The sequence below is a fragment of the Cryptomeria japonica genome, chromosome 3 (assembly GCF_030272615.1).
Source record: "Cryptomeria japonica chromosome 3, Sugi_1.0, whole genome shotgun sequence".
Classification (NCBI taxonomy): domain Eukaryota; kingdom Viridiplantae; phylum Streptophyta; class Pinopsida; order Cupressales; family Cupressaceae; genus Cryptomeria; species Cryptomeria japonica.
Window position 1 is genome coordinate 808809230 of NC_081407.1, and position 25531 is coordinate 808834760.

At 36.0% G+C, this 25531-nt stretch overlaps 1 protein-coding gene across 4 annotated transcripts in view; it reads right to left on the minus strand.

The window, feature by feature from the left end:
• Window positions 1-8321: 8321 nt before the first annotated feature.
• Window positions 8322-25531, minus strand: part of LOC131054353 (uncharacterized) — a 103908-nt gene continuing 86698 nt past the window's right edge. For all 4 annotated transcript variants that reach the window (XM_057988849.2, XM_057988848.2, XM_057988847.2 and 1 more), the window contains 2 exons: window positions 8961-9098; window positions 8322-8765 (listed from right to left, as the gene is read on the minus strand). In XM_057988849.2, coding sequence (XP_057844832.2) covers window positions 8448-8765; window positions 8961-9098 — 456 coding nt within the window. In that variant the 3' untranslated portion in view covers window positions 8322-8447. The remainder of the gene's footprint in view (window positions 8766-8960; window positions 9099-25531) is intronic.

Genomic DNA, 25531 nt, shown 5'->3' on the forward strand with positions numbered 1-25531 from the left:
CAGTTGATCTTTATTAGAGTTCTTCAAACCATCCTTAATCTTGTCTTTTCCTTTATCATTCTTTAATCATTCACCTTCTTCAAAACCAAGTCCACATTTTTCTTTACTTTGTTTTTGAGAATTAAGGATGGCATCTAGCACTTCACTACCACCTTTGAGTTTCAACACATTGTTGATCTAATCCTTTGCATCTTTCAATTCCTTCTTCAATTTGGTTACCTTGTCTTCAAGTCTTGAACATTCTTTAGTCTTTTCGTAAAAATTTCTCTCAAATTCATCAATGACCTTCTTTCCCTTATAAAGAGGGCTTCTTAAGAAAGAAATATTTTCAACTACCTTCTTATGCTTTTCTTTGTTGTCTTCCAAGTCTACCAATGCAGATCTCAATTCGCCTTCCATATCAACCACACCACCAACATCATCCCAATCATTATTATCATTAACATCCATGTCATTCAATTCTTCTCCAAACATTGTGTTTGAAATCCTAGATCTACCTCAGCGGTTAAGTTGTTTCTTCAAGAAACAATACTCTGATACCAATTGTTAAACACTATTGGATGCTGAGAGGGGGAGGTGAATTATCATACACTAAAACTTGATCAAATTAATCTACTTAAGCCATGACATCCATTTAAACCAATATGCATGAAAGTAAACAACACAAACTGCAAATGCATCCACACATGAACACCGAGATTTTTATGTGGAAAAACCAAACTAGGTAAAACCAATTTTTTTTCTTGTTTACAATATTTTAGGCCACAGGCCAGGGAGATCACTTCTTTGAACTTGCAAGCTAAGGCGCATTGCCTTAGGTCAAGATACAAATGAAAGACTTGCACAATTAAAGATCACTTCTTCATGGAAAGAAAAAAAAATTGCTCAGATATAATATGAAAAATAGATTGATTTAAATAAGAAATCGGTATCTGACAATATGTTGATAACATTTCACAGGTCAAACTGCATTTGTCACAGTGACACTTTTGAACCTCTGTTTCAAAAAAACTCAAACCACAGATCAATTCATTGTCCCATATACTTCTTCGCACAACATACTATATCCATAACCCAACTGAACTGCTCGTTATATACCATTTGAATCAACAATAATCTCTATTAGGTTGGTCGAAGGAAAATGTAGTGTGTACATAACAATGACCGGAAGCATTTTTTGTGGATTATTTGTATGCATGAAGGGAAGGATTAAGAAGAGGTTACGACAAATTTATATCAAATACATGAGTAGATTTATGAGATTATTTTGATCTCATTTTGTTAAGAAATTGGAAAAAACTTATGCATGATTTGTGAAAGAGTAATGTGTAGAATTCAAAAAGGGTATGAGTAGATTCATGGATAAAATTTGAAGAGAAAGTTTGCATACATCTAGTATATTGTACTTTGAAGATTGGATCCTTCTATTCTAAGAGATTGGTAGGTTGGTGCCTACAAATTCAAAAGTAGGAGTTGGTGTTTCCAATGTGTTGGTACCCACAAATTGAATGAGGGGTTGGTGCCTACAAGTTCAAAAGTGGGAGTTGGTGCTTCCAATGGGTTTGTGCTCACAAATTCTATGAGGGGTTGGTGCCTCTAATAGATGGGTGCCTACAGATTAATAAAAGCAAAATTTTGTCATGGTTTTCTCTCAGAAAGTTTTCCACATTGATATTGTGTGTTATTATGTTCTTGTCATGTGAATCATTATTGATGTTGATTTAATGATGTTATTGTGAAAAAAAATAAAAAATTTAAAAGTTGCATTATATGGATTCACCCTCACACCCCTTCAATATAATTGTTTTCTCATAAAATGAGCATATTCCTCACAACCTAAAACTTTCGATGGATTTTTTCTTTACTCCACATCTATATGTTTCTTCTCAACAAGATTTGATGTAAGATACCTTCTAACCAAGTAACAATTTGTGGCAACTACTTATGCCCAAAAATTTATTTTAGACTAGCCCCACTAAGTATACACCTACCTCTTTTCATCAAAATATTGTTCATCATTTTTACAACTCCATTTTGTTTAGGGGTAATTGAAGTTATTTTGTTCCCTTCTATTTTATGATATTTACAGAACCTATCAAAATATCGTGAACAAAATTCACCACCATTATTAGTCCTCAAGCATATTGTTTTTACTATAATTTTTCACAAGACCCTTAAAATTTTCAAATACTAAAGAAATTAGATTTTTTCTAAGATAATAAATATATGTCATTCTTCCATAATTATCAATTAAATATACCTAATATATAGATTTCCAAGTCAAAGGAGCACTACTAGGACTAAAAATGTGTCTTTCAAGTTCAATATTCTAAAAGATTTATAAGAATAAGAATAAAATATAATATGATTTTGTTTTTCATATATGCAATGTTTACAAAAAGAAAACTCAACATTATAATCACTTAATCCCTCTGCAAGTTTATATTTTTTATAGTCCGAAGATTGTTCTCACCTATGTGACCAAGTCTATAGAGCCATAATATTATTATATTTATAGGAATTTTTGTTCCAAAAGAATGAGCACAAGTACCTAGAAAGCATGACCATCAAAAGTGGATTCAAAAAACCTCTTTTTTGTCGCTTCCAATGGTGGAGGTAAAGACTCTATAGATCTCTTCACTATAATAGAACTATTGCACTAATTTGTATATACATCAAGATGAAATAGAGCATCAATTCAAACAATCTTAGCAAGTACCATAGCTCCTCTAACAATCTTGCACCCTTCACTTGAGAAAACAACCTACACACTTGCAACATTCACATTACGTAAAGTAAGAGGTTCCATGCCAAACTAGGGATATGTTGATTTCCTTCACTTGTCCACTAGGGAATCTAGTAAAATATATTCCACAACCAACAATCTTTAAATGATAATCAACACCCAAGTACACCTTATCATAATATTTATTTATTAAACCAAATCTGATATGGTTTTATGTGAGAAGATGCACTTAAATCAATAAGCCACACGCATTCTAGTGCATGTGTAGCTAAGGCCACAACAAATACATCATGATCATCTTGAAGGATCTACCAAAACCGTCATTACAATCAATCTTTTTGTTCTCATTCTTCTTCATATTTTCCTCTTTACAATCCTTTGAAAAATGGTTATATTTGTTGTAATTCCAACCTGTCTTGGATTTACCATGAGACTTGTATGTTTAATAATATTTCTATCTTGAGTTGCCTTTCTTTTCACCCTTGTCTTTTTTTCAGATCTTCCATTAACTACAATGACCTTCTCATATATTTTAGAATTCTTCCTCTACATCTCTTCAAAAAGCAACAATGCAACCACCTCACCCATCTTGAACTTGGTGGTAGTATTCCTAATGGACATCACAAGCTAGCTCCAAGTAAAGAACATAATAGAGTCATGCAATGATACTCCTCCATTTTAATTCCAATGGAGCTCAACTGGTCAACTACCATATTGAAGGTATCCAAATGATTAGCTACAAATCCACCATACTCTATTATAAGAGAGTACAACTTCTTTCTCAAGAATAAGTTATTTACCAAGGTTTCAGCTTGATAAATTTCACCAAGATTTTTGTATAAACTTTGTATGGTAGCATGACCATTTAGCAAAATTGATTCTACCAAATAAATTCTTACAACACCCTTAGCTTTTCTATTCATCAAGTCCTAGTCTTATTGTTTCATACCTCATGGTTTGGTACCAAGTATTACAACTCGTAGATTTGTGTCCATGAGTGTATCCTTCATCTTAAGTTTTCACAACTAAAAATTACTACCATTAAACTTTTCCATGTCAATTCTTATTGTGCTTGTCATCTTTTCTTGCAATAAGATATTAAAAAAATCTATATAAAAACTCCTACTCAATGTACAAAGACCTTTCCAACAACTAGGATCAATGGTGATCAAGATCTAATATTAACTAAAAGGAAGCAAGACATGTGAAAACACTTCCTACGCTAATCTCATGACGAGAATATGCAAATTCTTTAATTATTACAGCCACATAAAGTAGAAACATGTATAAACATAAAATAAAAATAGACCATAACACAAATGTACATGGAGAACGCCCTTTTAGCAGAAAAAGTTAGCATTCCAAAGCAACCCGGATTATTATTTAGTAAACGAGTAGATTGTAATATATTTGTTGAGAAAGCCTTCATAGGAGTATCAACAATGTACAAATCTAAAGTAAATTTAGTAAAATAACATTACCTACACATGAACCATACTAACTCCAACTCTAAGCACCAATAAACATATAAAGTAAAAGCTAAAATCTATGGATGGTTTGGGAAAACTATTTGTAAACTCGTGAGATGTATGGTTCCCAATGCATGGATTCAAATTCCAATGCCCCTCCTTGGTCTTTATCTTCCTAGTTATTTTTGGCATATTCCTTACACCTTTTATATTGTCATAAGTTGTCATATTTGACCACCCAAACTTAGGCACCCCAGTTTGTCCTCATCCAAACATTCAAATGGTGTTCCATGATAAGTGTCCATTCCTATCATAAGGCTAATCAAGATTTCAATTTAACCTCTCCTCTGCATGCTCTTATACAAAGTAGAATTTATCGCATGTAGCTCTTTTCAGATGACTTTACACACATTGTTGAACTATGTCACCTCAAAATGGGATGCCTACCTCCTCATATGATGCCAAATTATCACTAAAGATGAATTCCATGCCATCTCCAAGTGGAATGTCAACTCTCCCACAAGAAGAAAAAATACACAAAAGATGAAATAATGAGTACATAAAAAAAATATTAAAATTAAACATTAGGAATGCAATTTTTCCAATATGAGTCATTACCAATGATGGATTTGCATTAAGTCGTGTGAATCCAAGATAATATTGTCAACTTCATTGCATAAGGTTGTATATACTCTTCTTGAACACATTAACCAGTTTGACTCAAGAAACTCCATTTCTAATCACCTTTCATGCATTGGGATTAGTAATAGCATGTAACATTATGAATCAAGTAACAAGTGAATCATTAATTTAAACAACCGAATGATAAGCAACTCAAATATTGGTTTCTTCATTTTTAGCAATAATTGAATAAAAAAGTATCCCTATATCTAGAGTACACCTTTTTCCTACATCAACACTTTCATTGGTTTAACTTAAAGAATAGGTAACAAACATGAAGACAAGAACTACAATGCCTGACACAAGTACTTTCAAGTTGATTCATACATTTGTAATCAAGAAATTTTGAAATAACTATTTCAGATGTTGAGCTTTTTCTTTACAGCCCAAATTGTGTATATAGAATCATTGTAAATACCAAAAAAAACCCAAAGTGGATTAGTTTCTTGAATGCTTTCAATAAAATGTTGCAACAAAAAATTTCAATGAAATTGTAAATTAAATCATTTTTTTACTTGAGTGTGCTCTTGGAAAAAAATATATATACTTTAAAAAAATCTAGTGTTAAATTTTTTTATCCAAATGGTGCAAACTTTCAATAATTTTACAATCAGTTTTTACAATAATCCAACTACTAATTTAGCTAATAAGTTGCATTTTATAAATTTATTTGTAGTGGCTGAGATCATTTGTAATAATGTTTACGTTCATGCATATAGATTATGCACAAACCTCTGAGCCTTATCAGGCTGGGAGATATTGCAGCTATTCACATAAATTTAAACACAATGTGCGCAATTCCAATCACAAAACAAAAGCCCTCCAATTTATTGGTTATGCTAGGGTATTTATCACAATTTATATAGCAAACTTCAATTCAATAAGACCAATCTGTCTTCAGCTTCTCATATTGTCATACCCTGTTCAATGCAGCAATTCGAAATTTGAAAGCCCCCTATTAAATTCCTTCTCTTTCACACTTTATTCTCCACGCAGCTAAGGCCCTTCTTCTATGCTAGTGCACAGGTCTTCTTTTTGTTTGCAAGGTGAATTTTCAGCTTCTATTTGTCACGCATTTCCCTCTTTTTCTCTTACACGCAGCAAGAAGCCTTTTCCCCTCTCAAGCAAACTTTGAATAAATTATTAGTATTCACAAAGTTATCATCTTTAGAGATGTCTATTTTGTAAAATCAAATGTTTTCAACAATTTAAAACTTAGCATCTTTGAAGATAAAAAAATATGTTGTGCATTTTGACACAATCCTTTATATTTAATTAATAATCGTGAGTGTCTACATGTTTAAATTCAATCAATTATATCTTATTTTTAGTTATAATTTTGAATTTTTATATTTTTTATTTATCTTCATATTTACACTTTTGATCCAGAACAATGAACCAGTGAAGTCACAAATGGGGGACCTCATCCCCATTTAAATATTCAGTAATACTACCCCAATCAAGTTTGAACCTTGCTGGCAAGAGCAACATCAAAACTTAACCATCACACCTTGCCACTTTCAACTTTGAACCTCTATATTTAATTGAAATTTGTAAACATTATTTAATTGTGTTGATTAATTTTTGATATATGCAATCTTTACACAAAAGCTTATTTTAGTACATATGTGCGCAAATCACTTATGTTCTAGATTGAGAATACAAAAAGATAAGAATTTAAGTTAAAGGAAGGCTTGCCCTACAATTTAATAAATAATCACCATACACATATCATTTCATTTTGTACCGGATTGAAAAGTGTAAATTAAAACAGACCATGAAAAAGGGTGGTGGCTATCCAGCCATATATTTAGCACATCACATGAAGGACTTTAAAAAAAACGCTAAGTGTCTTCATATGATATGCTAAATATATCCACCAAAAAAAGTGGGTGAGTTTTTTTTCTTTCACAATTAGCTAGGCTTCTTTTCATATAAATCTTATTTATCATACCATAATTATCTTTACAGTTTTCAATGATCCTTATTCACCATTATAAATGAAAATCTAGATGAAGTAATTCTGAAATTATTAGAAAAAACTACTACAATTGACATCTTAAATTGAGCTTATGAATGTGAAGTTTTTCAATAGAATTTTCTACTTAAATCAAATGTGCCAACTAATAAATATATTATAAACAATTCTCCAAAAAAATATTCTGTTAAAATATAAGCTTATGACTAAGTCTAAAATCAATACAAAATTCTCTCTTTTTGATTGCAGTCAAATAAGTAAAGTTCATTGATAATCACTTCACATTCTATACTTATCGCATCATAGGAGGACCCAATTGTTGAGAACCCTAACTTCACGCCTCTCAAAATCTTACGTGGAAATTTCAAATCACTTCCAATTTTTTACAGCAGCTTACTTGGCAAGTCCCCTGCTTATTACTAAGGTTCCAAGGCCACACCATCAAATATGATGTCGCATCAGCATGCTTTTTGGCAAGGCATCCAAAACAGCCTAAAAAAAGGAGAGACCGATACTCATGCTCTAAGTCATCTTTTATTGGTGCGCTGATGTGGCATCACATGATTCATTGTTTTTTAGATCTAAGTGATACATTTCATTCGACTATGGGTAGTCATCATCAGCAATAACAACTTTAAAGTCACAACTATTGATGCAATATTGTCAAAAAAAAAGACATTAAATCAACAGGTGCTATCAAAGCTATTGGAACACGCTCAACTACTAGATCCTCTCCCCTAACTTTTGAAGAGGAACAATATCTTGTACTTCATAGTTATGCTTCGTTTGACTTTCTTTAAAATCATGATATAAACTACCTTTGAAATTTAAAATCAAAGAGTCTTGTTTGGGGCATCATTTCTCTCAAGTTAAAACTCTGCAAAATACCAAACGAATAATTCCCTCGACAGTCACAGAGACAAATCATAAGCAAAGAAATCCACTATAGCTAGGGTAACACCCAAAACAGAATGCCACATGATCAGCCCATTTCTATAATATACATTACTGCGCATAAATATCACCCACCCTCTCAAACAGCAGTGAAATTCAGGAACAAAGCACTAAGCAGCAAAGTACAACAAGACCTGAATTCCATAGTAGTCTTGCTAAATAGAGCGCTGAGTTTATTATGACTATTTACGCCACATAAATTGTTTTTTTTGGACACTCTTCTTTTTGCTAGGCCTTGCATCTTTTAGCTCATTCTAATTACGTAATACTCTTAGCTTCCTTTTATTGTTTCTTCTCAATCAAGAACACCCTTCCCCGTGCAGAATTCGGTATATTTACTTTTGTTTTCAAAATCTTCGCCTTGATGCTGGCTAATATAAAATGTGATATTTCTTTTCAGTTAGACTGGGGAAATTAAGTAATTTACGTGGTAATGCAACGCAACATGCAGTAGCGTATTGCAAGCAAACTTTCATTTCAAAGATTACACCTCTTATACTGAAAAAAATTTAGCATTATAGTTACAACTTGTAAAAAAACAGAAGGGCCAGAAACACCATGAAACATGAGTGAATAGATTGCTAAACAAAGAATAAGAACTTCCAAATTAGATTACACTTTAAGGGGAGCTGTCAGAATCCCTTTTATCAGAAGTTACCGCAGAGGAAGCTTTCGAGAATTTCACTTTTTTAGTAGATGAAACTTTTGGAGAGTCTTTTCTTTTTCTCTCAACAGTTCGCTGTAGCACTCTTAAGGGTATGCCACCTAGGTTGAAATCTTCTTTCAAACTATTTGTCAAAAACCGTAAATCAGTATCTGAAAGTTCGGTTGAGCCAGCTACAAATGCAACAAATGTTGGTGGTCTAGCCTTCACTTGAGTCACATATTTCACCCTTGGCCCATGAGCTTGATCTTTCCATGAGTGTCTGGCCATCACCTGTTGGAAGGAAGCTTTCAACATTCATATTGTCAAGTATGGTGGCCAACATGATTAATATTTTACTAACATGGGTTCCAGCTTCCCAACTTGAACGGGAGAAATTTATTAGCTCAAAAGTAAGTCCAGAAAAGAAAGTTTTTACTTGATATTTAATACATAATAGCAGGAAAGAAAAAGAAAGTGGTCAATCACCTTTCGAAGCCAGCGGTTCAGTTGTGCTGTGGGTAATCTTGCACACCATTTATCATAAGATTCTATGACTTTCCTCATGACAGCTGCCCGTCCTTTTCCTTCCAATGCGGATATAAATACAATAGGTATTCCTGTGACCTGAAATGCAGAAAATCGCAATTATGATCCCAATAGGAGTAAATTGCAAATTAATTTCATCTACCATATTTAGTGACAACTTGAAGGAAAGGAAATCTGAAATATAAGAAAACATATTAAGAATAAACACTATGGCCTACAAGAAACATAATCAGCCATTAAAATAGAAATGTGCTGAAAAGGGCAAATTGTGCTATAGAAATTTCCTTAAATATTACTTAGAAAGCATGGCACAGAACTAAAAACAATTGTCCTCAACCAAAAGATGCCAAAAAAATTCTCTCCACCAATCGACCCACAAGGGTTGATGTAAGGTACTATTAGCATTATCACATTTTCTTTTGATCGGCATGCATGATTCCATGAAGTGGGAATTTTGAGAGGCTAAGTTGTTAGTTCTGGTACAGGAATGGATATAGATTCAGGATCAGATATGCTGATATGGCTATTTTTCCCAGGTACTGAATGGCTGTGTGTGTGACTGTGTGTGTGCGTAAAATTGAATATATGTTTATTTCATATATGTCAATCATTACAAAATTTGAAAAACATCACTTGGTTTAGCTTCATTTTAGCTACTAGCAACCATAATGCCACTCCCACTAGCTACATCATATGTAAAATCTTTGTCATCATCTAGATTCTAAACTGACTCGAGCAAGCTCTAAAACAATTGCATCCATGTTTGTATATTTAGTGGTTACACCCCCATGCTTGTAATCAGCTTCCTTATGTGATAGAAGGTGCAAGTTTGAATCGCCATAGACTGAATCTTATGTTTCCTTTTTGTAGCCAACTGGTTATGCTTAACTAAGTGAATAAAGGAATATTTACTCCAATTCCAATCAACCAAAGAACTCACAACCTGTGCCCACAGGGATGCATCGCCGGGGATGGTAAGGGGACACAGAGACATTTTTTGCCATACCCAACCCATTTCTCCTTTGCAGTGAAAAAAGGAAACGTTCTTTGCCTCTTTGCCTCTCATCCTTTCAAATGCCTTCTTCGAGTACAATGCAGGGTCTTCAAATTGATCTGAATCAAGCAGAAAACTAAAGAAATACCTTAAATCTTACCTGTGTATATTAACTCTTTTAGAGTTTCTTTGCCAACGGATTTACCATTCGCTCTACATAATCTGATGTTTTGTATTTTAAATTGTTTGATTTTCAAAGTTTGATCTCATATGAAAAAATTGTAATTGTAAATGCAGATCAGTTATGAAAAAAATGTATTGTAAATATAATTCTAATTATCTAATATAATATGTATACACATTGACAATAAAAGCATTTGAATTTTGGTAAAATGTTTGTCGATTCTGTTGGTAAACAGATTTGTCACTGAAATTGATTCTCCAAATTTGACCCTCTTAACCCAAAGAGCAGTGACAACCGTTCCAACAGTTGGAGAAATTGCAGTGAAACTGCAATCTTCCTGTGTTTGAGAAAGGCAGCTCCCTCGTATGATGGGGTTTTTAGGATTTTTGTGTACTTTTAACCTGAAAGTACAAAAAAGAGACAAGACAAAACTAAAGGAGGATTAATAACAGAAACCCTACTGGAAGACATACGAGGACCAAATAGGATTCCATGACTGATAACATTTACAAAGGGGTTATAAGCACACAGGTTTAGATGCACAATGACAAAGAATGAAGGATGATGAATCTTGACATACGAAGAGATCAACTACTTCAACACACTCAAACTGAGATACCAAAGTCTGTTTGTGTATCATTACATCAATTGCACAAATTATCAATAGTTTGCACATATGCATAAAAAGATCACCAATTTGATATACAAGAAATTAGCAATAAGAACAGATGAACACATTTAGACACATGAACCAAAATGCATTCTTCATTATCTTCTTAAAATTTTACAATTCCAAAAACCCAACATATTGTGAAACCCAAAAGTTATCATAAATTTCTCTAGAAAATCTCCAAAGTTTCCCCTTTGTAAGATTGTCCCTACTACAATGAAAATGCCTTGTATTTATAGGCTTTAGAAGATAACTACTTTGTAACCACATAGCCTAACCAACTTTAGGTACCCACTTAGGATAACTACCTTAGTTAATACACAAAATGATGAACCTTATTAGATTATGTTTTACTGTTTGCATCACTTTTATGGGAATAAGGTTCATTTTCTAACCTTTACATAAACTAGTATACTTATATTTAAAAAATATATGTAAAATATGCCGAGAGATATCTTATAATAAAAGAGAATCATCTGTAAAATAAATGTTCTTCTGAAATACTAAACACCGAGAATACAAATCCATTAAAGTCCTGCATGCAAAAAGTTGTGAATCTAGGTGGAGACAAGTGACGAGGGTTCTATTTTATTTGGAGTAATAAAATAACACCTCCACAAAAGCTGAAACATGGCATATCATGCATTTACTCGTCATTTGCATGTCAAATTGTTTCAAAAATGGATTTTGTTTATGAACATTTTGATATCATTGTAGATGCCTCTTGGCATAATTAAGTGACATAAGTCACTTTTATACAAAAAGGTAATTTAAAGTCCAAGACTTTAAAGGAAAACCAAGATATTGGTTTTGTCAAGGTGAGCTCTATATCTTCTCCCAATCTACGAATCATGCATTCTATTTGTATTATCATGTCCATAAACTTATAATCATTTATAAACTTATAATCATTTCATCAAAAAGCCAATTGAGAACATAAAACTTATATCCTTCCTTTTGAAAGGAAAAGAAACTCTAAAGCTCTTCATAAGGATGAAAAAGGATCAAGTATTGCAAATTACCCATACTTCACTGTTAGCATGATTTAGTCCATGAGCATGAAATAATGTCTCTTTGAAGCAACCTTTTGAACAATTCATGATGCCATATTTAAGTTCGTCATTCTACACATATGTCGACAAATGCCTCTAGTTTGTACACTTGTGTGTGAACATTGGTTGTTAGGAAATACTTAGAACTAGCATCATTCATTGGTGATTTGAGAAGTGTTAACAACTTCTATCAACAATGTTTAACTCTTTGTTTTCCCTCCTCATTGGTGTCATGGGATGACCAATATGCCCCCTTTAAACCTTTGCTCCACCTTGTCTATACTTACATTGTCTAAGCATTTTGGGAGATAATATACATGTGAGGCATTGTATCGAGCTGATCACAGCTCCTTTGTATACATGTCAAGGAAGATATTTGGAGATCCAACATTCAACAAAAGTCCTTTATTCTCTATGCTTTGATGAATGTCCATAACCTGCAACTATATCATTTCATTCCTAGACATCTCTTTGATGTATTCTGTCAAACAATTCATATACATTGTCAATGATTTCATGTTTTGCTCGTGTGCCAACCAGCACACTTTCACCTTTAGCATCTCGCCACCATCACTTGCCAAGACATTTTATCAAATAATGAAAGACATCTCCTTGAGGCACTTAGTCAAACCTGTCGTAGGTCTTAATTGTTCTTCCATGCTACATACACGTTTGCCAGAGCATTTTCAACAAAAACATCTTTCGAATTTTCTTTATTCTTTACACTTTGGTGGATGCCAATACACCGTCTCCAAGTTTCCATCTTGTGCAAGTAGCAATGATGCTAGCACACTTTGTGGAATTCGTTTTCATAATTGCCATCACATCTACTTGAAGTTTTCTAAAACCTTTTCAACAAATCTATTGTGTGAACTTTCTGCAACTAAGTAATTCCATGAGGTGACATCTCTTGAGCATTCTGTCAAACAATTGAAGCGCTTTGTCCATGGTTGCACATTCTGCATCATTCCATTTTATTCCTTTGACGACATCTCTTTAAAGCATTCTGAAAAACATTTCGCGTGGCTTATTTGTGCTTCACATATTGCATACACAATTACCGTAACATTTCCAACCACAATTTCAAACAAAAATCGCCTTTCCATTATGCTTCGATGGTTGTCAATAACCTGTTCCCAACCTGCTATTCTAGCACAGGCACAGAGGACGATGGCAAAGGTTGTGGAATTTGGGCTTTACAACTGCTAATCACATTTGCTAGAAAGTTTTCAAAGCCATTTCAATAAATCAATATGTGCATATCCGGTAATAATTGCGATCCATGAGATGGCATTCTATTGGGAAATTTTGTCAAACAATTCATGAGATTCATTAATGATTCTGCATTTGCATACATGTCTACTAGGCATCTACAATGACAATTCAATTCCATTTTTCTTCTATCGATATCCATGCTCTCTTCCAACGCATGCAGCAAGGATGATTCTGAAAATTGTAGAATTTAGCTTTATTCCCACCAAATACATTTGCTTCGAAGTCTCTAAAGTCTTTACAACAAATCTATTATGTGTAAATCTTACAATCGTGGCATCCATGACGCTATTTCTTTGAGACATTCTTGTCAATAGTTTATGCGTCGCGTCATTGCTCCTTCTATAGCATGTGCAAGAGACACCAGCCATTTGCATTTGTTTCAAACTTTCCAAAGCCTTCTCATCCAATCATTTTGTGCAAAACTACAATCGCTGCATGCATGTTCAACAGACTGTCAAATGATTGAGTTATGTTGCTAATGGTTCCAGATTTCTGTAGGCCGTAGCTTTAATGTTTTGGGAGAGATCCATGCACTATTGTCGAAGCTTCCATGTTGGTGTTGGTAGGTAGAGAACTTGCAAAGGTCATCGAATTTGGCCTCAAGCTAATTGCATTGACTCAAAAGTTCGTAAAGCCTTTTCAACAAATCTATTTTGTGTGAAGCTTGCAATCATAACATTCCATGGGATGTCATTTCCCTGAGCATTCTGTCAAGCATTTAACTCGCCTTTTTCTATGCTTCCCATTGTGCACGCACATTAACCAATGTTTTTGAAACTTTGATACCTTGCATAATCCATTTTGGGCACATTATATAATCATTTCATGACATCTTTTAAGGTATTCTATCAAATGGTTCAGGTGCAATGCCTGCGCATTCACATCTAGAGCTTGGGCATCCTTCCAAACATCTCAAATGCATTCTCGCTTGTACATTTTACGCTCATGTCTACCACAAAACTTAGAATGAAATCGTCCAGAACTTGTTCCAAAGCCTCCCATTTTAGCACAGGCGCAGAGGATGTTGAAAAATGTTGTAAAATCTGGTTTTACAACTGTCAATTGGATTTTCTAAAGCCTTTGTATCGAACATATTTTATGAGCAACCTGCAATGGAAGAGATGGCATTTCTCTGAAGCAATCAATCTTAATGCAGGAGAGAGTATATGAGTAGAGGTTGGAGAAATGGAACTTTGCAATAACCAATAGTTTTTCCAAGAATTCTTCTTTTGAAGTAGTTAGTATAACTACCTTCAGTTGTGTTTTCAAAACTCACAACTCACAACCAGTTGTGAGTTTTGAAAATGCATTTCACAACTCATTTACATTTAAATTTTTCAACTCACAACTTGCCTCGCATTCACTTTTCACCTTTCACAACCTCTTGCTTTCACTTTTTGAAACTCACAACTAGTTAAGAGTTGTGATTTTCAATTTCACAACACAACCGTTTTGCATTCACAATTTGCATTTAACAACCCCTCTACGTTTGACTTTTCAAAATCACAACTAGTTGTGATTTGTGATTTTGGATTTCGCAACTAGTTGTGAGTTGTGATTTTGGTTGTCACAACCCACGACCACTTTTACATTCAACATTCACAACTCATAACTCATAACCTCTGAAAATTGATTTTGCGAAATGAACTTATTTAATTTTAAATTTTATTTTATTTAAATTTATTCAATTCTTCTTGCCCTTTTTCAAAGATTTCATTATAACTTTTGACTGAAGAGGAGTTTGGGCTTGAAATTTTCACCAAGTATCAAAGGGGTTGAGACGATCATAAGTTGAGAGAATTTAATCATGATGAGGCATTAAATAATGAGATTTTAATATTTTTCAAAAATAGGTTTATAAAAATGTAAATATTAAAATCTCATGAATGGTTGGGTGGGTAGTTGTGAAAATTGGCCACATAGCTCAAAATGGTACCAAGAACATGACAAACTATACATGATAGGACTCAAAGGTGATAATGTTGCCCAACATTAGCTTCAATGCAAAATTTAAAATTAGGATGTCACAAAATTGGTGCAATAGATTCTCATGTGAAATCTCAATTCAAGTCTAATGCTATGTATTAAGCTTCTACAATGTCCATGATAAATGCTTTATAATGTTATAATATGCATATTTGAAACTTCTCTATATTTTTCAGTGTTCCACGGGCGTTGGGGACGCGGGGACGCGTTTCCGGGACGGGGGGACCAAGGGCCTAAGTTTGGGGACGGCGGGGGGATGGCGGTTGGGGGGGGTGGCGAGGTGGTGGTGCTCATATAGTTATACATATACATATAGTACTTGAAAAACTAGTTTTCAAAAGATGTATGACAATATAACAGTATAAGAATTAGATTTCAAATGAAACTATAGGAAATACCAAGATTAGTAATTGCTAAATGCTAAATAAAATTTGACAAATGAAATTGTCAAATTGGAGATTTCTATTATATCGAAAAAGGAAAACAAAAATATGAATATCTGATGCCATTGCAAAGTCTATAATAATAAAGATGATTACATGATTCATCATTACAATGAGTAGCCAAATACAAATACGTGTAGCAATAGCATTACAAAAGAGACTAGAGTCAAAGACAAAATGACAAAACTCAAAATGTAGCTAATGGAGGCCTCTAATCATCTGCGAACTCCTCCTCACTGGAACTGTTGGACTCCTGAAGATCAAGATCCCTCAAGCTCACACCAACTAGCCTGCATCTGAAGTGGTAGGATCATCCTCATCAATCTGTGAAGGCTCCTCTGGCTCTACATCCCATCGTGCCGTTGGACTCTCCTTGTACACAAGTGTCTTGCGGTCCATGAGACGCAAAGCACTGTGTATAGCCACAAGCTTCTCTGCTCTCTTAGAGGTAAGTCTGTTCCTCTTAAGAGAGTGGATGAAGCTATATGTAGACGAGTTCCTCTCAACAGCTGAAGAACTGGAAACCTGGGATAGCAGCCCGATGGCTAAAGTGGTGGTCAAAGATTTCGGGCCATTACAATTCCACCACAAAAGTGGGTCCTCCTATGCCATAGTGTCTATATCCATCTTTGCTGCATCTGAATAACCTCTAAGAGTGGCAAATCTTCCCCACTCAGTGCGAATTGTGTCGGCATCTCTGGAATCAAACATCTTCTCTACGCACCTAAAGAAACCCGCCTTCACCTCATCATCCTGAATCGGTGTCACTCTACCCGGTCTAGCCTTGTACCACTTAGGATTCAAGGCAAAGGCAGCCATATGCAAAGGAGTGTTCAACTTGTCCCATCTACGCTGAATGATAGGCCGGATTTGCTCATTGTAGAATGCTAGAGAGGGGTCCTTCACTCGCATAGCAGCCCTCATTTGGTCAAGCATATAGAGTCAATGCACTCATACACCTCTCCAAGGTTAGGTGCATCCCCATCCCCATATCTGATCACCTAGAATACTGGAGAAATGATGGAGACAATGTATTTCGCATCAGTCCAAAACACATCACTCTTCACTATCTCCTTCACCCTTCTCCCCTGCTCTGTCTTGGCCTCAACCCACATATTCCACTCATTAGTCATAACCATGAGTTGCAATGCCTCTTGCAACTCAATCATTCTCTCCAAGAGAATGAAATAGGATGAATATCTAGTCTCAACTGGTTTCAAGAACTCCTTCGCGAAGGTCATGAAGAGTGCATGTGACGTGTGGTGGTTGCATATAAACATCTGCACATCTCTCGCATCGTTGACCACTCCTCTAATCCAGTCAATCTTCCCCATGTCCTTGAGTGCATTGTTCATGGCATGCACACAACATGGGGTCCACCAAATGTGTTTATAGGCTGCCTCAATGAGTCTCCCTGCAGCTCTACACACATGGGCTGCATCTATCACTACTTGGACCACATTTTGTGGCCCAACCTCCTCAATAGCCTCTCTAAGGACCTGAAACTGGAAATCAGCATCTTTACGATGCCCTGTACAATCAACTGCTCTAAGGAAGTATGGGCCCTCTGCACATGTGACCATGACGTTGATGAGTGGACGATGGCTAATGTTCGTCCACCCATCCATAACTATGCTGCACCCCGATGCCACCCAACATGCCTTCATCTTCTCCATCAAAATATTGATCTTGGAATAGCATTTATCCAAGATCGAGGTACTCATTTTCGTCTCCCCTGGTGGCACATAAGATGGTCCTCCCTTGGCCACCATAGCCATCATCTCCCTATAATAAGGAGACCGTGTAACATGAAATGGAATGCCATTGGCAAAGAAGAACTTGCCAATGGAATCATCTATCTCATCTCTGAGCTGCACATTAAACATATCAGCAATGGGGTTGCTCTGTGGTGTCTGCAACCTACGTTTCCCAGCCTTGGCGGTAGTAGAAGTGGAAGTGGATGGAGATCCAAACATCATTCCTCCCGTCTGCGAAGCATGAGAAGTATGTGGCAAATTCTGGTTGCCCTGAAGTGCTGCCCTAGCAGACAAAGTAGTAGGCATTGAAATATTTGTGTCATCTGGAACCCCCCAGAGCCTGTTAAACTCAATTATGTACTGTATATTTTTAGCTTCCTCAAAAAACTTACAATGTTTCATGCCTTTTCCTCTCCAAAATAGAAAGTGTGCATTCACCCTACTAATGCTACTGAACCATTCAGTGTCACAAATGTTGCACTTCCACTTCCTTGTTCCCCCACTTGAAAGTGATGTGCCTTGTACTGATATTCGTGAAGCAAACTGTTTTAGAGGAGACTTAGGATCAAAATGACCCCTAGCATATGATGCCAACAACTCTGAAGGGCAACCTATACTAGCTGGTGCACTCGCCATAGAACTAGATCGGGCTCCAGGATCAGCCCCATGGTCACCCCCCTCATTTTCAGGTTCATATTCTGAATCATTCTCACTATGAGAATGGATTTCCATGTCATCTTCACTCATGCCTTGGGAGCTCATTGTGAAATTGACACTGCATTTCACAAAATAAAAATAAAAATAAAATCAGCCTAGTTTAACAATATATTTTTTTCCCTATTTATCATTTTGCCCTCAAGATTCAACATCAAATCTCATTTTGAGATGAATAGGAAAAAAAAATCCAAAAATGACATAGAACAAAGAAAATCAGAAAATAAAACCAAAAAAAAACAAGAAAAAGTTGAAAAATCCTACCTTGTGCTTGAAAAATCTCTCCAAAATGCAAAAGAATCTTCTTCTTCCTCTTCTTCTTTCTTCTTCTAGCTCCTATCACACTTGCAATCACTTTTCTCACCCCTTCAATCAGTCTTCTTCAAGTTTTTCCTCCTCTTCAGCTTGCTGGAAAAAAAATCAGTTTTCCAAAATGAGAGTGAAATCTAAAAAAAACATGGTTTTGCGTTGTTTTGTGTAATGGTTACCCCAAAATCCACTTCTAAATGAAATCACAGCTATAAAGTAATTCCGTCAAACACTTTGTTTGCAGTCCCTAATTTCTCTGTTTTGTGTTACAACCCTTATAACTCCGGAATGGTTTGTTGTATTGTTTTTTTTTGTGCCCTTTTAACAAGGATCTATGCATGTAACATGAATATGAAAATGAAAGCATAAACACACAACTGAAATAACCAACACACTGTATTTATAATGATTTTCAGATTAAGTGCGATATTGGCAATGAAACAACTCACTAAATACTCCAGCAATAGAATAGCATGAATATTGTTTTCAAAGAGTGATGGCCTGGGCCATAGCATTGGGCTGCTGCTAACAAAATGCTACAGTACGCATCTGCTACAGTACGTTGCTACAGTACGCGGTTGCTACAGTGACGCGGCTGCTACAGTACACGGCTGCTACAGTAATATTTTATCTTCAGTCAGTCCAAAGTCTTCATATATCATCCCCTCAAAGTGGCATAAGCATCGGACAAATGGAGAAGAAGTTATGAGCAAAACATCCAATCTGCCTGTAGCTAGAAACGTGCCAAAACTGCCTGATAATGAAGCTGGTAGCAATGGATTCCAAAGGCCAAACCCCAGGGGAATGACGTCTAGAATGTCACAAGAGAGGATAGACGTCCTCTGATGCCAAGAACGGGTCTGCAACTCATTGCATCAATTTCTTCTCATATCCAACATGTCTAATGAAGCCACAAACGCTTTCTTTTATTCTCTTTCCAAGGGTTGACTCAACTCTCATCGGCAATGTGGGATAAAAGATGAGCAATATAAAACATATATTAAAATATTCACTTATGTCTCCCTTGGGTATAGATCCCATAAAATAAATATTAGAGTAACACTTTAATATTTTACAATTAAATTAAATGTTACTTTAATAAAACTTCAGGCATTAAAATGTATTCGCAATCGGACTCCGAATAATGCGAGTGATAGCTCGTCGGAAAGCTCTCACCAAGGAGTATCAAATCCAAACACCAAAACTTGCCTCCACTATGTCCTGCTGACTTACTAAAAATAGTAAGTATGCCTGAAACTGAGTAAATCAACTTCGTTTTGGCCCAAACTAGAAATGACTAGGCCAAAACACTCCAGGATCCCCTTAAACCCTTCGTTAGCCCTCGGGACCATGTAGAACAAGGCTAACGCACACGCACTTGTTCAACTGCTAAAGTGGGGACATTACATTTTGGGGGAAAGGGTGGGGCCCACGTTCAATTAGGGTTACCCCTTAACCCCCCAAAAAGTAACATTTTTATAAAAAAATGCTTTTTTATTACATTTGGTATGGGGTGACGGGAGACATCTGGGCGTCTCCCTGTCCCTCGAGAGACATGGAGACATCTCTGGCGGCGATTGGGTGGCAGTGGCGGGACGGCGGGGGACGTCGCGTCCCTGTCCCCCCATCCCGGAGACGTTTCCTCCTAGGAGACGTGGCCAAAAGGGGGGGGGACACATCCCCGTGGAACACTGATATTTTTTAAAATTCCCCTATTTTTTAAATAGCCATCCCCTCCCGTACCCTAAAAAAAAGGTCCAAAAGTACCCCCATACTGGAAACACATCCCACCGTCCCCTGCCATCCCCATCCCCGAAAATTGGCAAAGCTTAACTTGCAACATGTTGAAAATGGAGAGAAAATCAATACAACTTTGAAATGTGAAAAGAATGGTAAGAATGTTATAAACTAGAAATGCTTATCTATGATAGAATTTTGATTGCAAAAGGTTGGATGAACATATAAGCTTGCCCATAGATGTACCATCATCTATGAGCATCTATATTGTCCTAACATTATCCTAAAACACAAATAGCATGATCTTGTGACAAAATTAACCTACCAAACTCAGTCCTAACATTATCCTCCATTTTTGGATCTAAGAAGATTTTTTGGAATGCTTTCTTGAACTCTTCAACAACTTCAATTTCACTATATAGAGTCATTTTCCTATGCTAATAAAGTATCTTTATTCTATAATATTTGGAAGACATTGCAAATGCAAGGGTATTGTCACCTTGTTCTGGCAGTCAACAATGATTTTTATACCCTTAGGAAAAATGTTTCCCTAGGATAATTATGCTTTGCTATCATGGCCTTTATTTTTTCTATCATGGAGTGAATGCCACCATTGATTTCTCCAAAACATCAACAATTACTACCAACAAATCTGATCATATTCATGATGGGCTTAGTAAAACTCAAAATGTAGTCCACACAAGCCCACCAATCATCATTCAAGATCAATGATTTGACCTTTTGAGCCCTCTATGAATTTGATTAACTACACACAATCCATTAGTTGGTAATGACCATAGTGCTCAACATCTCCCACACCTTCACAAGTCATCTCAAAACAAGAGTGTATGATGTGAATCTAGTCTCTGCAACCTAATGTAGTGTAAAAAATAAATTAATAACAATTAAATTTTTAGAAAGTTAATGTCAAAAATTATATTTAAAATAAATATTGAAATTTCAAAAGTTTACCTTCAACAATTCCAAATCAGAGGTCTTGAAGATGCCTTGTGACATACAATGATTGTCACAAACATTTGAATCTCCTTACCCACCCTCAATAATGATAATTGGTTACCACCTCAACAAATAGCAAGATATATTAGAGCAAGAGGAAGCAAATGCAAGAGTTGCTTGTGGTACAAACCATCCTTTGTTGAGAGGAAGAGGATCAAAGAGGCCCCCCGCTTCTCCATTTCATAGTAACTTCCCTAATTTCATAGTAGAGAGCCATAAGGGTCCATTAGATAGAGCATTTAAGATTGATGCTAGATCAAATCATTGCAAGATGTCTATATGCAATGGTCATTTAATGTTGTATGATCACCATATTGGCAAGACATGTTGAGAAAAGTAAATGAGGCTCTGGAAGGGTACACAAGGCTAAATTATGAGAAGTTGCATAGCACCTTACTAGCAAAGGAGGTAAAAAGCATAGACAATGCATTGACTCCCATTAGAAATCCATGGAAACAAACAGGGGTGTCAATCATTTATGATGGATGGAAGGATGTTAAAAGTTGGCCATTAATCAATGTGATTGTAGTGTTTCCTAAAGGGGCAATGTTTTTGAAAGCTGTGATGGACAGATGAAGGGTGCACAATTTATTGGTAACATTCTTATACAATGCATTCAAGATGTGGGTCCTTGAAATGTTGTCCAAGTAATAATGGACAATACAAAAGAATTGTAGAGTTGCAGGCATGTTAATTGAGACATGGTTTGAACACATAAATTGGATAGTGTTGTCCACTCTCTCAACCTCATGCTACAAAAGTTGGATAGGAAAATAAATTGGATCAAAGAAATCTATGTTGAAGTTGAAGAGATCTAGATGTTCATCACAAACCATCACATGTCACAGGCCATGTTTAGATAATTTTCACAACTGGAGTTGCTGAAGGTAATTGAAACACTTCAATTTTTAAATTCTATATTCTATTTCGTAATTTATTTTTTAAATTCAATCATGTCTTCTTTGTATTTTAATTTTTGAATAGGTTGTTAAGAATCGATTTGCATCCAACATGTTTTGAGGCGACTTGTGAAAGTGTGGGAGCTACTTGCTAGCATGATTATTAGTCAAAAGTTGGTCCCTATGGAGTCAATCCAATACTATAAGAGCAACAAATGTAAAGCGAATGATCCTAGATGACACTTTGTGGGAATGAATGGAATATCTTCTTAGTTTCACCAAGCCCATCATGACTACGATCCATTTTACTAGCATGGATAAGCCATGTTTGGGAAAGGTATACGATGGCATTGACTCGATGATTGATAAAATGAAAGTCATCATCATTAAAATGAGCAAGATCCTAAAAAAACTTTCTTCAAAGAGGTGCAATCAATTTGTGTTGTGTAGTGGAACAAAATGACCATGCTATTGTGACCATTTCACACATCGCCCCATTGCAAATCGGGACCCCCACTTTTTTCTGCTTTCTAGGTTAGTTGTAGTGTCTTTAGTTATTAACCTTTCACTTGAGGAGGTGCAGTATCTTGGGTTGCCAGGAAGTGATCGGGTCATGTCTCTCTCTTTGAGTTGGAGAGAGGTCAAAACGCTCTCAAGGCTTAGGAAATCAACGATTTTGTGATGATCATTCCATTTGATCATCATCATCTTACACCTTCAGTGTGCTAGGTCTAAGTCTTGAATCATTGGGATTGAGAGGTTAAAAGCATAGGCAATCAAGATGAGGGTGTATTGATGACAAAAGGCCTAAGGTTGATGAATTGAGTGTCTCTATCAGTGAAGTTGCATAAGTGAGGTCACTGTCAATGACCCACAAAACCCTGCTTGTCTTAGCTTGCAGTAAGTACCCCCTCAAAAGTTCGACTTCTTTCAGTCAGTGGGGTATGGAAAGTCCGATCTACTTCTTACGCAGTCAGTGACCCCATTGTTAGGGTTTCAAGCAGATCCGAAGCAAATATGAACTAACAATTATATGCAGATTTAAATACAAAAGATAAAGAAATAAAACAGGACACAGATAACACAGAGATTTAATGTGGTTCACCCAGAATGGGTTACGTCCACCATACACAATCGTCCAATCTTTCTTATTATCCAACAGAAATAGTACATCAACCTTACAATGCCTTAAGCATCCCAGCCGCTTATAACATGCGTTTTTAGGGCAACAAACAAAGTCGGCCTTTTTAGGGTTTTATTACAATGTCGGTTTTCATCAACGAAAAACGGCAAAAAAAAAATTTCTAGTCGCCACATTTCAACAATCTCCCACTTGGAAACTGATCAGGCTTCACACCGAACAATCTCCCACTTGGAGACTGATACTACACAACACCACTGTACATGCAACATCCGCTAGATAAAACACTAGGACTCGACTGGTATAAATTCCACAATTATCAATCAAGAAGACCAACAGAAACTGATGAAGAAATCAATTTCTCCTGTGGAACTACCTTCGTGAACATATCGACAGGATTCTCACTTGTGTGAATCTTCTCAAGCCGTAACTGACCCTCCTCCAAAACAGTCCGGATGAAGTGGTACCTGAGCTGAATGTGCTTTGTCCTTGAATGAAAAGAAGAGTTCTTCGCAAGATGAATGGCACTCTGGCTATCAGTATACAATGGGCTATCCTCTTGTGTTTGACCCAATTCCTCCAAAAAACATTGCAACCAAATCATCTCCTTGCTTGCTTCTGTAGCAGCAACATACTCAGCTTCAGTGGTTGAAAGTGCAACAACCTTTTGCAGCTTAGAAATCCAACTGACTGCAGTTCCCCCTATAGTAAAAACATACCCTGTAGTACTCCTCCGTGAATCAATATCACCCACCAGATCAGAGTCAACAAATCCACTTAGAGCAGCATTAGATCCTTTGAAACATAATGCCTTCGTAGTAGTTCCTTTCAAATACCGAAGAATCCATTTCACAGCATTCCAATGTTCCATACCCGGATTACCCATAAACCTGCTCACAACTCCCACTGCATGTGCAATATCTGGCCTTGTGCATACCATTGCATACATCAAACTGCCAACAGCTGATGAATACGGGATGTTAAACATTTTATTAACCTCTTCCCGTGCCTTTGGGCACATCTCCTTAGTCAATTTGAAATGACTAGCCAAAGGTGTACTAACTGCTTTTGCATCCTGCATGTTAAATCTTTTCAACACCTTCTTTATATACTCACTTCGGGACAAATTCAAGGTTCTATTTTTCCTGTCTCGTGTAATCCTCATACCGAGAATTTGCTTAGTTGCACCCAAATCCTTCATAGCAAATGACCTGGCTAATTTCTGTTTAAGATCATTTATATGTTGCATGTTAGACCCAGCAACAAGCATGTCATCAACATAAAGCAACAGGATAATATAACTGCCATTATCAAATCTCTTAAAATATACACAATGATCAGAATGACATCTATGATAACCGTGTTCAACCATGAAACTATCAAATTTTAAATACCATTGTCGGGGTGCTTGCTTTAGGCCATACAGACTTTTCTTCAACCTGCACACCAAGTTCTCCTTACCTTTGACCTCATATCCCTGTGGTTGCAACACGTAAATTTCCTCCTCCAAATCTCTATGGAGAAAAGTTGTTTTGACATCTAATTGTTCAAGATGTAAATCATCTGCAGCCACAAGACTAAGTACAGTTCTAATTGAAGTCATTTTTACAACTAGAGAAAATATTTCATCATAATCTATACCCTTTTTCTGTGCAAAACCTTTTACCACAAGTCTGGCTTTATATCTTTTCTGACCTCCTTCCTCCTCCTTCAACCGATAAACCCATTTGTTAGGCAAGGCTCTTTTTTCTGCAGGTAAAGGGACTAAGTCCCAAGTCTTATTTTTCATCGAGAAGTCCATCTCCTCTTTCAAGCCTAGCTCCCACTTTTGTTTGGCATCTACCTGCATTGCTTCTTCATATTCTTCTGGTTCACCAGAATCCGTTAATAAAATAGAATACAAAGAAGGAGAAAATCTTTCAGGGGGTCTACTTGTCCTCGTAGAATGTCTAACACTTGTAGGAGTTTGTGGGCCAATCTGTTGTTGTTGAGCATCAGGTACCTGTGGCATTTCATTTTCAGGAATTTCATCCAACACCACATATTCTCGTTTGTCCTGTTCATGCTTCTTTTCCTGCATCTGTTCTTTATACATAACCTTCTCATTGCATATAACATCTCTACTTCTAATTATTTTCTTATTTTCAAAATCCCATAACCGATAGCCATATTCATCTATCCCATATCCAATGAAGGTACATTTCTGAGATTTAGCATCAAGCTTGGTTCTGTTTTCTTTATCAACATGGACAAAAACTTCGCAACCAAAAGTTTTTAGAAAAAAATAATTTACCTTTTTACCAGTCCATGCCTCCTCTGGAATACCACCATCC